The sequence below is a fragment of the Polistes fuscatus genome, unplaced genomic scaffold (assembly GCF_010416935.1).
Source record: "Polistes fuscatus isolate 324 unplaced genomic scaffold, CU_Pfus_HIC Scaffold10, whole genome shotgun sequence".
Lineage (NCBI taxonomy): Eukaryota > Metazoa > Arthropoda > Insecta > Hymenoptera > Vespidae > Polistes > Polistes fuscatus.
In genome coordinates, this window is record NW_025112998.1 from 6,812,108 (window position 1) to 6,824,713 (window position 12,606).

A 12,606-nucleotide genomic window follows, 5' to 3' on the forward strand; every position below is an offset into this window, starting at 1 on the left:
TTTTTAATTGACTTTACGAAAAAAGCCTTGTCGTATAATACTAATGGCGCACAGTTTTACAATCACTCCGTGACAGACAATTTTTCTAAAATAGTGGAGATTACGATCAACTAATTCGCACTATTTTCACACAATCGAGCCTGATTTCGTTGGAACACTTTACCGCCCATGTTCTTTTTATTTATTTATTTTCTTCTTCTTCTTCTTTTCTTTTTCTTGTCTATTCATTTAAGCACGAAATTTCTAATCAAATTCTGATTGAACCTTTCGCGGGACTCCTTTTTATCCAAAGTTTCTGTAAAACAGTGCCACGCTAAAGAACTACGATTCGATAATCGCGTACAACTCCTAAAATTAAAATATTTCACAGTATATTCTCTCTCTCTTTCTCTCTCTCTCTCTCGTTCTTTTGCATGCATACTCATTAGCAATCACGCGCAAGGGCTCGAGTATTACAAAGTGAAACTAACGTATCGTAAAAAGAAAAATTGGCGAGATTCGTTTTGTCGAAGCAAAAAGTCATGAAAAACAGAAGCATCACACCATGTTCGGCTGCTTGACTCGAGCTGGGCGAGCCTCGATAGCTAAGTTTTCCAAACGATACTCACCAACCGCCTAACTGATACACCTAACAACTCGGATCATCTAATCCAAGTTAAAGCAACAACGTGGAATCATTCTTTGATCGCATGAGGAACGTTTGAATAACTTGGAATAGCTGAATTTATAAGCCTAACAGATTAACCCTTTCGCTGTCACCTATTACATACTTCGAACATAAAGAAACATTTGTTCAAATTATTTCAAGATATATTTCAACAGAGCGACCGGAATATCAAATGGTCTAACACCAGCGAAAAGGTCAATTGGTAACCCTTAACCTGATAGAATCGTAGAAGCTTTTATTCCTCGTAAACTTTTTCGAGGGAAAAAATGGCATCGTGGTGGCATCGATGAAAAAAAAAAAAACAAAAAAAAAAGAAAAAAGAAAAAAAGAAATTCAATCTCTCTCTCTCGCTCCGTCATTCACTCTTGTTCACAGTTACACTGGCATCAGACTTTTCCGTGAGTCTCTATACATTTTGGGAACGCGCAGTAGGACTGTCGATTAAGAAGGTATCCTGTCCTCCCCAGGATAGGGGGGAGGGTAGAAGCAGAGCGTCAAAGGGATCGCGATAGCCGTGGGAATAATCGACGACTATGATCGATAGATGAAACTGCAGGGTGGCGTTAGGGTTGGCGGCGGTGGCGATCCACTCATCGCGATCGGTACGAGGGTCGGCGACGGCGACGAGGAGGGAGGGGAGGGGGAACTCGAGGAGACGTTGGAGGTTGGCGAAGGCGACTCGAGTGCCCTCGGGCCAGCTAACTCACGAGTGGACTGTCCCCCTGAGGCCGTCACAGCGCGACTACTTCTACCGGCTGAGCCCGCGTTGTGACGAATCCGTGTTGGCCGTCCTAAGCTCCGGTGACGGCCACCTCCCTCCTCGCTCGTTTCTCAAAGATAAACCTTTTTGACGCTACGCGTCGTCGCGAACCCGTCGTTCCGACGATACGCGTCCCCTTGGTGGGAACGAAGGGTACCAAAGTTATCCCGCGGACCACGGAAACCGTAACCGTCCGGAAACTGGAAGAGGGTTTCCGTTGGCGTTGGCGGGGGCTTCCTCATGGTCCCCTTTGGCGAGTGCATCTTCGATGGTTGGGGAACCAGGACAGGTTCCGCGTACGTAACTTCTTCTTGTGGCAGTAACTTTGGCTCCGGTGCTAACCTGTGTATCAAACGGACGTTTTATTAATCGTTACGAATTTTTCGATATAGGTCACACGAGTTATACTTTACCTGTTGACGTTCTGTCGCTGTTCAAAGTACTCGTACTCCGTATCCGGATACGGTAAGTTATCGTCCTCGTCTTTTCTGCACTTTCGGCCGCACAGGTATCCCGCTATAAAACCAACGAGCAAAGCTGCTAATGCACCAGCCATTACGGCAATCACCAAAGTCTCAACGCTGTATTGCGGTGGGGGCGAATCCGCGGCCGATACTTCTGGACCTGTCGCGTTAACATATCCAATTTGAAATATGTCCTATTGAATTCTAATCCGATCAATTCGATATCGAAAGTTACCTGAATTGTCTTGCTCTTCGTCTTGCATGATATTGATTATTTCTCCACCTTGGCTTTCCTTGTTGGGTATCATCGAGTCTTGAGGGAATTTATTTTGATTGGCGGATATAGCACCGACGCTACTGGCGTCCTTGTTCAGTCCCTTGCTCGGCGGGCAGGAGGCATGAATGCCAGTTGCTACGCTTTGCAAAAATCTGCTGGCATCCGTAGCCGCTGGACCAACCAGAGCTCGGCATTTGCCTTCGACCTTGTCCCAAGCGCAATATGGATCCTGAAGAGCCACACATTCGCCGCAGGACCGTATCCTGTCACCGTAGCAACGATGCAACCTCAGTGCTTGAACTTGGCTGTCCGCTATAACGACCAGCCGGCCATCTTCCAAGCCATCGCCGGCTTGCGAGGCACGGACGACTTTTATTCCGCGTACAGGCACCGTCGATGGAAACGCTTGGATCTCTTCGATTACAACCGGACTGACTTTTTCGTGAGAATCCGCTGATTCGGCGTTCACCGCTTTGATAACTTTTCCGTTGTCCGTGCCGATGAAAAGGACATCATAGGTTTTACCACCCGGTGTCTTCACTTGAGGATCCACCGCGATTTGAGTGAACCTGTAACTAAAGTTCGCGCGAATTCCCTTGTTTTATTATTCTTTTGTATCAGAGGACAGAGACAAAGAAATAAATATAATTATAGAGATAGTAGATCTTACTGAAAACTGGTGCGTATAACGATCGGTTGTCCAAAAAAGCTCGGCACTGATTCATCCATGAGGGAATGGGTCTTGATGAAGTCTAAATTGATGTCCGATAAAGTGTGAGAATCGTTGGAGCATATTCCTGGTCTGGGTTCGGGTACTTTGGCACTTTGTACAGGCAGCCAGTTTGAGTTGAGGGCGCTTTGCTCCTTGAAATTACCCTCGAAGGTATCGGTGATGTCCTGGAGGGAAAATGCGCACACGGCTGAGCCGCTTATGCTATTCACCGGGGTCGTGAACGTGCCGTATATCAGCTGGGCTGATAAACTTCCGTATTGTCCGGATATCAGTTCGGTCGTTGACTCTGTTAATCCAAAAATGAATATACCAAAATGTACATTTACGAAGTAGAACATTTGGAAGAGATTTTGATTCGAACAAATTGTCTTTTCTCTCGTGGCATTGATATTTATTAAATGAAAATTCCCTTTTTAAGAGTTACAACTCACGTATTTCATTGAAGTAAAAAGGAAAGTCCCCGGTGACGGAGCAATTAAGTCGAGACTTGAGGAAAGACGTCCATCTGTTACGGAAACGATGGGGTCCACCCCGATCGTATTTACAGACTCTCGCCACGCGAGAATAAACGGCCTGGAAAGGTCAAATAAAACTTAGATAAGGAGGAAAGAAAAGCTTTACGAGCGGTGTAGTTGTAGGTATTTATCCGTTATATTAAAGTTTATCTTCTTATTGAAGCGAACGATCAAGAATCGTTTATTTTTCCTACTGTACTTGGCTATATCAGGAAGCTTTTCGTCTTGTAACTTTTAGAAATCTGTCAAAGGTTGTAAAAACTCCAAAGCACAAGGAGAAGCTTTCGTAATAAGCCAGAGGGCAGGACTTAAGACGACTCATTCACAATTGACCTGACCCCCGCCCCCCTCAGCTTTCGAACTTTCTTTCGATCGAAAAGAACCGGGGACGAGAGAAGGGTGGAATCGTTTGCAGTTAGAGAATGGCTAAAGAACGGGCCTTCTCTAAAAGCTCATTCTGAATGGCCACTGATCGTAAGAGACTTAATCGTCTTAAATGGGTGATAAGAAATGTCGCGAAGAAAAGTACCCTCCGAAAGTACCAGTTGTTACGAGAAAGAAAAGACAAACTTTATTTCTCTATTGGATTCGATCTTCAACTAAATCAAATTTCATAAAATATATTTTAGAAATCTGGCATCGAAAAGAACAAAAGATAGCGGGAGAAATTTTTTGTAAACTTAATCTATAATCATTAGAATAAGGGTGTAAATTTGTACAAATTGTTCGCTTATCCGATCTCGCGAAAAGCGTGTTTTACCATGTAAAATCATAAATATGGTATGAAAATATATTATAAAACCCGAGTCACGTGACTCTCTCGTTCAGGAATATATAATCAACGGATCGGTAATGCGCTTAATAAATTATTTCCGCTTTAATTACGTTCCCTCGATGGTAATCAAGAGATTCATCGATCGTTACTCACCTTGCCGCAGTTTATATATTCGACGGCGGTCTCCCTGAAGAAGAAATAGACAAAGTCTCCTTGGGACATGGAGTTCACGAAATTTGGAGCTGCAACGAGATCAATGTTTTATCATTCTTCAATTCGAACATACGCAAATAAACAAACAAAACAAAAATGTTTTATACATATTTTAATACGTTTTTGTTTTAGAAGAAGTACTTTTTCCGACAAAGTTTTGTACATTTTGTAGATAAGAACGGCGTTCTACCGATATTTTATCTCTCGTTAAAAGTACCTGTCCCGAAGTATATCAAACTTTTATTTTTCTCTAAGAAAAGGAACAAAACAAAAAAAAAAGAAGAGTATTCTTTCGTTAAAAGGATTAAGAAAGGTTTGAAATATCAGTCTGTTAAGTTCGTTATAGTCATCCCTATAATTCCTTTCCGAACAGGACTCCCATACAGAAGTCTTTTATTTTAAGCGATTATTTCAAGAATCCCGCGGTAAAACTCTATTTCTCTTTTGTCAGTAAAGTAGGAAAACTTTATCGATTTATTAACCGTGACAGGGTTTTCATAAGCTTCTTAAGATTCATAAAGTAATATTAATCTCGTGCGATACGTACGAAGTGTCCTATAAATTTTCTCCATTTTCCTTTCTTACGCGCTTACACACACACACACGCACACACGCACACAGAGAGGACACAAACGCACGTTTCTAACCAAAGTTTCGATGACTATTCGAATTTCGTTCGATGGACGACAAATTATTCCGAGCTTTTTAACAAAAAATTTGACACGATTTCGCCTGGCGTGCAATTTTATTCTTATTCCGTACGATTAAAAATACTTTGATTGGCGTGTTTTTTATCCGGCAAGCTCTCCTCTCTCTCTCGTTTCTCCGGTCGATCGGAAGTCGACTTGTAAATTGTTCAAGAACGAAAAGATGAAGCAAGAAAAAGCAAGAAAAGGATAGAGAGAAATAGAGAGAAAAACGAGACAAAAGATGGGGAAGAAAAAAAAAAGGAAAAGATATAAAGAGAGAGAGAGAGAGAGACAGAAAAGGGAAAATTGAATTTTCTCCCGACCAAAATCAATATTATCCAACTTGGGTAGGAAAACTTGATTAGCGCTCGTACACCGTTCAATTAAAATACCCTCGGAGACGAGGTAGGAGGGGAGGAGGGGCGGAGGGGTTGGGGTGGTTAGGGGTAGAAGGGTGCCTCGAACAAAGTGACGTATCAATTTTAACGCTCTGTTCGAACCAACCAACCAACCAACCTACCAACCAACCAACCAACCGACCAACCAACCACCCAACCATCCAACCATCCAACCAACCGATCGACCGACGACATCGACGAGTCTTAACGGAAATTTTCATTCCCTTCGTACCTTTTTATTAATATCTCTGATCTCGTTCGAGCTGCGTACATGTAGGTATTCGTATGGGTTTTTGTTCGGTTAACAAGTTTTTAACGTTAAAACGCCTCGTGCCTGTTTCTTACATCATAATATCGTATAATATGATAGAAAGAAAAGGAAGAAAAAAGAAAAAAAAGGAAAACTGGAAATAAAACAGGGAGGTGGTAGCAGAAGTTTAAGCTACTTACACGATGCGCGCGTCTTATCGCATAGAAAAGTGCTTTTGTAAAGAACAAGAAAACTCGGTCGATTTTTTGAAAAAAAGGAAAGAACAAAGAGATTTTTATATTTTTATTTCCTTTTTTTCTCGTTGGATATATTTCTCTTTGTTTCTTAATTGCACGAAACTGATACTCGGTTCTAACTTATTTTCCAAAGATCGCGAAGGGAGTCAAGTTCTGCAGAGTGTCTTTTTCAAAGCTCTCATATTTTAACAAATCGCGCAAAAGGGAAACTGCGAAGGAAATTTGTGGAAAATCCTTTGGCAGAAAGTCTGGCAATTTATTTAGTGGCAAATAAATTTTGGCCCCCCCCCCCCCGAGATGTTTTTGCGTTTCCTACAATTTCCTTTTCTTATATATTTTACGGTTGTGCGCCTTTTTGCTGCGATCCGTTGGAAAACGACGTGGGACGGTTGAGATGGATATTCCTCCTCCTATATACTCTTACCTATTTCTAAATCTTCCTTAAACGTACGATTAATTTTGAAATTAGATCAAGTGGATTAGAATTTGACTTGATGATACCCTCCCTAGCTCGATCGTCAAATTTTCTGAATAATTTTCGATTAATCCTCCGAGTTATCTTTTCTTCCTCTTCGTTTCTCTTTCGTTTGGATTTCGTCCGAGGATTTTCCAAAATCGAATTTATCCTTTTTCTCGAGACGAGAAGGAGAAACTTGACCTGTTAAATAATCCCTTTTCGTACTTAAGTATCCGTGAATTTATAAGAAAGAGAAATGAAGAAAAACAGAGAAAGATTCTTTTGGAATTTCAAACGAACGAAGGAAACTACCATCGTTGAACTTACGTCGAGGTTGGTTAACTCTTTGGCTTCATCTTTTATTCGAATAAAGTACGTTCAAAAGGAAATAAAATATTTTCTTTTAACTCGATATCGAATATGTATGATAATAAAACTTGCTACCAGTAACATTGGATATTTTTGTTCTTACTAAATTTTCCATAAACCCCTACTCGTGTTTGGCATCTTTTTGGCAACACGTTTCTTTAATAACGACGAAAATGTCGCTTCAAATTGTAATATTAAATCGTAATAAAGGAAAAAAACGTGAAAGATATCATACAATTTCCCCCTTATTAATTAAATTCTCTTTTATATCTAATTCCGAGTTATATTTTTATGACGAAGAAAACAATATGAAATTTTCATAGGTAATTAATTAATTTCTTAAAAATGTCAGACTCTTAACGAACTTTTCAAGATCTTACAAATCCCATTATTTATTTTCGAAACACAAATCAAATATATTAGTAGACTATTATTAAATTGTAAAACGGATACTCACAATTGAGACTCATCGAATCGTATTGTTCGGTTTGTAAGGGTTCCCTGTAGATAATGGGATCCATTCCAGCAAAATCGGCGACAGTTCCGGTGTAAAGTTCACCGTCGACGTAAACGTAGGTACTGTTGTGTTGAGGATCGTAAGGACACATAGCTTGTGCTGCTTTTTCCTTGATCATCGTGTAATTACCTGCGTGTACTAGATAATCGCGGCACATCGGTTTGAAGGCGTTCGTTGCGCACACCAAAAGGGTGCTCGAGTTCGTCTTCACGAGGATTCGTATATAATTCTGGCAGTTTTCCTCTGGCGTACCTTTAACTACGCACATCTTTACATCCTTTTCCGTCGAATACCACGTAAGCCTTTGTTGTTCCGTCAGATCGGTCAAGCTCAGGTTATGCACTAAATTTCTGCAAACAACGAAAAACACAATTTTATTTTTTCGTCGACGCTCATTGGATTAGAAATTTTTGAAGACAGGCATCTGTGCATTCAAATCTCGTTGAGAAAAGTTTTATAAAGCAAACAGAGTTGTTTATTTTGATTAAATAAAACATCTTTTGAAAAAACATACGCAGTTTTATATATTCACTTCATACGCACCAATCTAATATACGGGTAGTTAGTAATTAACGAGTAGATTAGTTATTATTTAATAATCAAATAAATATCAATGGCAAAATAAAAGGAGAGAGAAGCAACGGAATATAAAATTAAGAAAAGAAAAAAATGAAAAATCGGAAGGAACGCGAAACAACAATTTTATTGTACACTGCACTCTCAGTTTTCAAGCGAGAAAATTATGCAATTCTTTTGAAAAAATCGTCACATTTCCTCTCCTCCTCTTTTCTACTTCTTCTTCTTCTTCTACTCCTTACTCTTCTTTAGGGACAACGAAATGCGAGAGAGAAAGAGAGAGAGAGAAGAGACACGACGAAGTCGCGGCCGTTTGCATTGCAAACTCAAAATTAACAGGAAGATTCGATTTCCTAGAAACTGCGTATCTCTTCATTTACATTCGACTGTGGTTTTTACCTTTTTTTTTTTTTGCGTGTTTTTTTCCCCCTTTTCCTTTTTATTTTTTAATATTTTCCTCTTTTTTCTTTTTTTTTTCTTTTTTTCTTTTCTACCGACCATTCGAATTATGAATGCAAATACGGGCGAGTATGCATAGGCGATTTCGACGTGTATCGCGTTAAAGGTTCGATTTGCTATCGTTGTAAAAAGAGAATCGGTAGGACAAAAAGAAATAAAAAAAAAAAAATATAGAAAAGGAACGCCATCGTTAATGCGGAATACGAAAGGATAGATGCGACTCGAATTTCGTCCCTTTTAAAAACAAAAATCTTATCTTATGAAAAAGACGGTGGGTGTATTTAGAAATGAATTCATTTCTTATATTTTCTTTTCCGATGTTTTGTCAAATGACAGTTGAATCGATATTCCTGTCGTAATAGAAAAAAAAGCACATTTTTAATGGACTTAAAAGCATAATTTAATTTTCCCAACGTTCAGCAGCTTACTTTTCCCATTTTTGTTCCCAGCTTCCTTATGATTCTAATTCGAGCGTTAAATAACGACGAGACATCGTTGTAAGACCTTTCGTTTCTTGAAAGCTAGCTCCCCTTTAAGAGTAGGAAATTTCCAAAGTTTTTACAGACGTTCGAGTTACGCATAACTACTTAGAGCTTTTCGAAGAACGAGAAGAACGAAGAACGAAGAAAAGCAAAAATCAAAAGCAAAGAGAAAGATAAAGAGAGAACAATGAGTTATTCGCGTTTAGAAACTTTTTTTTTTTCTTTTTTGGAAAACATTTTGTCCTTTGTGTTTGTTTTTTCGTTTGTTAATTCCCGACGACGATGTTGCATCGAAATTATCAGAAAAGAATCGATGAAGTGAACAAAAAATAAAAAGTGGAAACGACGCGCTGCTTTACCCTTGAGATTTTCTTTTCTTCTTTATTTTTCTCTTTTTTTTTCTCTCTTTATTATTATTAATTCACACGTTACTCTTGTTAGCCGACGAATATTTGATTAGCGTCTGATAAGTGAGATAAAACGTTGATTTAGATTTAAAAGAAAAAAGAAGAAAAAAAAAAAAGTAATCTTTAGTTAGTTATCAAGCAGGAAAATTCGAATAAATTACCAACGATTTGGAATGAAATTTTCCATACGCGTATTTACCTGATGGCGTCAAATCATTACATATGCCGTTATACGAGAGAAACGTTCAACGAACTCGTTCGTTTCCCACGAGACGAGTTGTTCTCGCAAAGACAAAGTTGCAAAATTCCATTGGAATGTCGTTCAAATCGCTTCGTCATCTTTTGTCGGATTCCAAATGTTAATTTCTCAATTTTACATTCTCCCGTTTGCAACGAACAGAAAGTCATTTACAAAGGTGTTGTAGCGAATCGATAAAAGCAATTGACGATTGTTAAGGATCTTCATTACTCGTCCCTGAATCAGAGCTTTTGCGATAGAACAAAATAATAAACCGTTACAAAATACTGAATTTGTTATGAATAATTTATGCATGAAACGGAAGATTTTGTTTTAAGCTTTAATAAAGCGTAACTGAACGTTAATAAATCACGATACCTTTTTGTTATTACAGTATGAAAAGTAAATGAAGGATTTTCCGTGCTAATATTATACATTATACATTAAAAATGTTATTTACTTCGGGTAAATTATCTCTCTCTCTCTCTCTCTTTGTGTCTCTCTTTCGCTCTCTAAAAATATCAAATAAAATAATATTGAGAAAGCCAACGTAGTTGAGTTAAAAACTAAGGTAACATTGATTCCGTTCCAATTCATTTCTAATTGTCTCTATTTCCTTTGAACTATTTTTCTTAAAGATATAAATCGATAAATCATATTTGAACGAGACGATTATAGTATATAATAAAACGGAGAGAGAAAGAGTGGGAGGAGAGAGTTTCCGAGTTCGATGTTGACGTATCGTCTCGTTCTCGAAGCTAGTAACACGTTCAAAATTTCATTAGGATAGTAATTACAAACTATCACTCATTCGATAAACGTCCTACATTGATCAATTATTCGTAGAACAATTTTCTTTACGACGTACAAAATGAATTATGAATTTACGAATTAAAATCAGATTTTGTTGTCCAACGATATATGAAAGATTAAAAAATAGAAATAAAACGAATGCATATCTATTCGAGGAATATTTAATTAATCGTTTAAGTAATCAACATGATCTGTCGTTTGATAAAACTTGAAGATAAAGATTAAACATCTGTGCAAAGGAATATTAATTTTGAATGAGACGTTGATAACGAATTAATCAAAAGCTACATTATTAATCATTTCCAGTTTATACATGGTGAAATAAAAGTCGTTTTTTCCATGCAAGTATTTGCATAGAAATTATAAGATTTGGATCAGTTATAAAAGTTGTGATATGGAACAGTTACTCGAGAAACTTGAACAGCAACCCTTCCTCGGTTGTGTTTCTTAGAATGTAAATCGATAATTAAAACAAAATGTGAAGAAACGTGGATTCTATAGAATACCCAGAATGCATTATTCGGCTATATTTAAACGATAAATTTGTATCAAGATATTGATTGCACAAAAAATTAATGAGATGAAGAGAAACTTTGATAAATCTGATATTACAAAATCAAACCCCCGTATAGATATATAAAAGTACTAATCTACGTAATATTGTAAATGTTGAATAAGTAAGACTGACACCATAGAAGTAAAGTAAAGAAGAAGAAGAAGAAGAAGAAGAAGATTCGAATGGTGGTCCTTTAATTAAAGCACTTCTATCAAATGAAACCTATATTTACCTTCCGCCAACGAGAAGATAGTTGGCATCCCTGAGCACCAACCGAAAGTAGTCTGTGTGCGTTTCATTTCCCGTAAACCTGAACACATCTTCGGCACCTGTAAAAGAAAAACAGAAGAAATGGCAGGTTAAGTTTTCGTTCCATCGTTTGAACCAAAAAAAAAAAAAAAAAAAGAAAAAAAAAAATGGAATTATCTTATTCATCTAATTAGTCGACTGCTAGTCTCGTTTCATTGCTCGGTGCTTGGCCAATGCGATTTGGTTCTTTCTTTTTCTTTCTTCCATCTCTCTCTCTCTCTCTCTCTCCCACTCATTCTTTCATAATTCTCAACGGAAGCCAAGTTAATAAGCGTAATAAGTTTCCTTTTGACCGTCGCAAGAGCGTCGAGGAGAACAATGCCCGTGGCCGATCATTAGCGAATTTCGCGTGTCGATGAGTACTTTATCTTACGATCGAGGGTAAATAAGAAGTCTTTTGTTTCGTACAGGCTCTCCTGTTCCTTCTCCACCCCCACCCCCACCCACCCCCTCCCAACCTTCCTACTCATCCTTCGTCTTCTCCCAAGAGAAGAAGACTCCCAACGTTACGTTCTTCTCTTCTTCTAATTAGATAAAGAGAGAAAGAGAGGGAGATATATTTCTATGAAGTGTACGCGGTACCACCCTATCTCTTTCGTTGTTGAAAAAAAAAAAAAAAAAAAACAAGGGTAAAAAGAAAAATATTGAAAAAGAATAAAAATTAGAACTCTTCTTCTTCTTCTTTCGCTCCTATTCTCCTTTTTATGGTTTTTTTAATGGCCCAAAGAAATTTTTATATCGATAATATCTTTAAACTTTGAACCATAAAAAAAGAGAAGAGAGATAGTTCGGTAATGAGTGAAGAGCGAGAGGGATTTTAAAATAAAAAGAAATACGAAACTTCCGTTTTATTTCTTATTTCTTTTCCTTCTTTTTTCTTTTCTTTTTTTTTCTAACGATCCAAAGGGATTTTTAAATAATAAACATTCGAACTATTTTTTAAATTAAAATAAGTAGAGAAAAAGAGAGAGAGAGAGAGAGAGATGGGAATGTAGATTATTTTTTTTTTTTATAACGATCGAACGTTTTTCCTAACGATCGAAGGAAATTGTTGTAATAAGAGACAATAAAAAAAGTGGAAAATAGAAAAGAAAATAGGTAAAAGATTTAGTTGCGGAAAAAGTCGTTCGATTAATTAGTTTGTGGAGTCGAGATAGTCCGTGGAACGTGGATTTAATTAATAAAACCGCGAAAGGGTGTCACGGACGAGGGTTGACACTCGATGGATTCGATGATCGACGATGATTACAACGCGTTTTCCCACGAATTTTCACGGCGATGATTCGATAAACGATCGGGAGTCGCAACCCAATGCACTACACACACACACACACGCACGTCTACATATGTATATGCGCGCGCGCGCGCATGCACGCATACACATACGGAGAGACAGACACATACAATCGAACATAGAGAACGGAT

At 38.0% G+C, this 12,606-nt stretch overlaps 1 protein-coding gene across 1 annotated transcript in view; it reads right to left on the reverse strand.

The window, feature by feature from the left end:
• The window catches only part of LOC122525713 (semaphorin-1A), a 148,136-nt gene continuing 135,530 nt past the window's right edge, over window positions 1-12,606 (reverse strand). The window contains exons 2-9 of the mRNA XM_043648637.1: window positions 11,105-11,201; window positions 7,282-7,691; window positions 4,345-4,433; window positions 3,333-3,474; window positions 2,839-3,187; window positions 2,127-2,743; window positions 1,841-2,051; window positions 1-1,769 (exon numbers count right to left, since the gene is read on the reverse strand). Of these exons, the coding sequence (XP_043504572.1) occupies window positions 1,499-1,769; window positions 1,841-2,051; window positions 2,127-2,743; window positions 2,839-3,187; window positions 3,333-3,474; window positions 4,345-4,433; window positions 7,282-7,691; window positions 11,105-11,201 (2,186 nt within the window). The 3' untranslated portion in view covers window positions 1-1,498. The remainder of the gene's footprint in view (window positions 1,770-1,840; window positions 2,052-2,126; window positions 2,744-2,838; window positions 3,188-3,332; window positions 3,475-4,344; window positions 4,434-7,281; window positions 7,692-11,104; window positions 11,202-12,606) is intronic.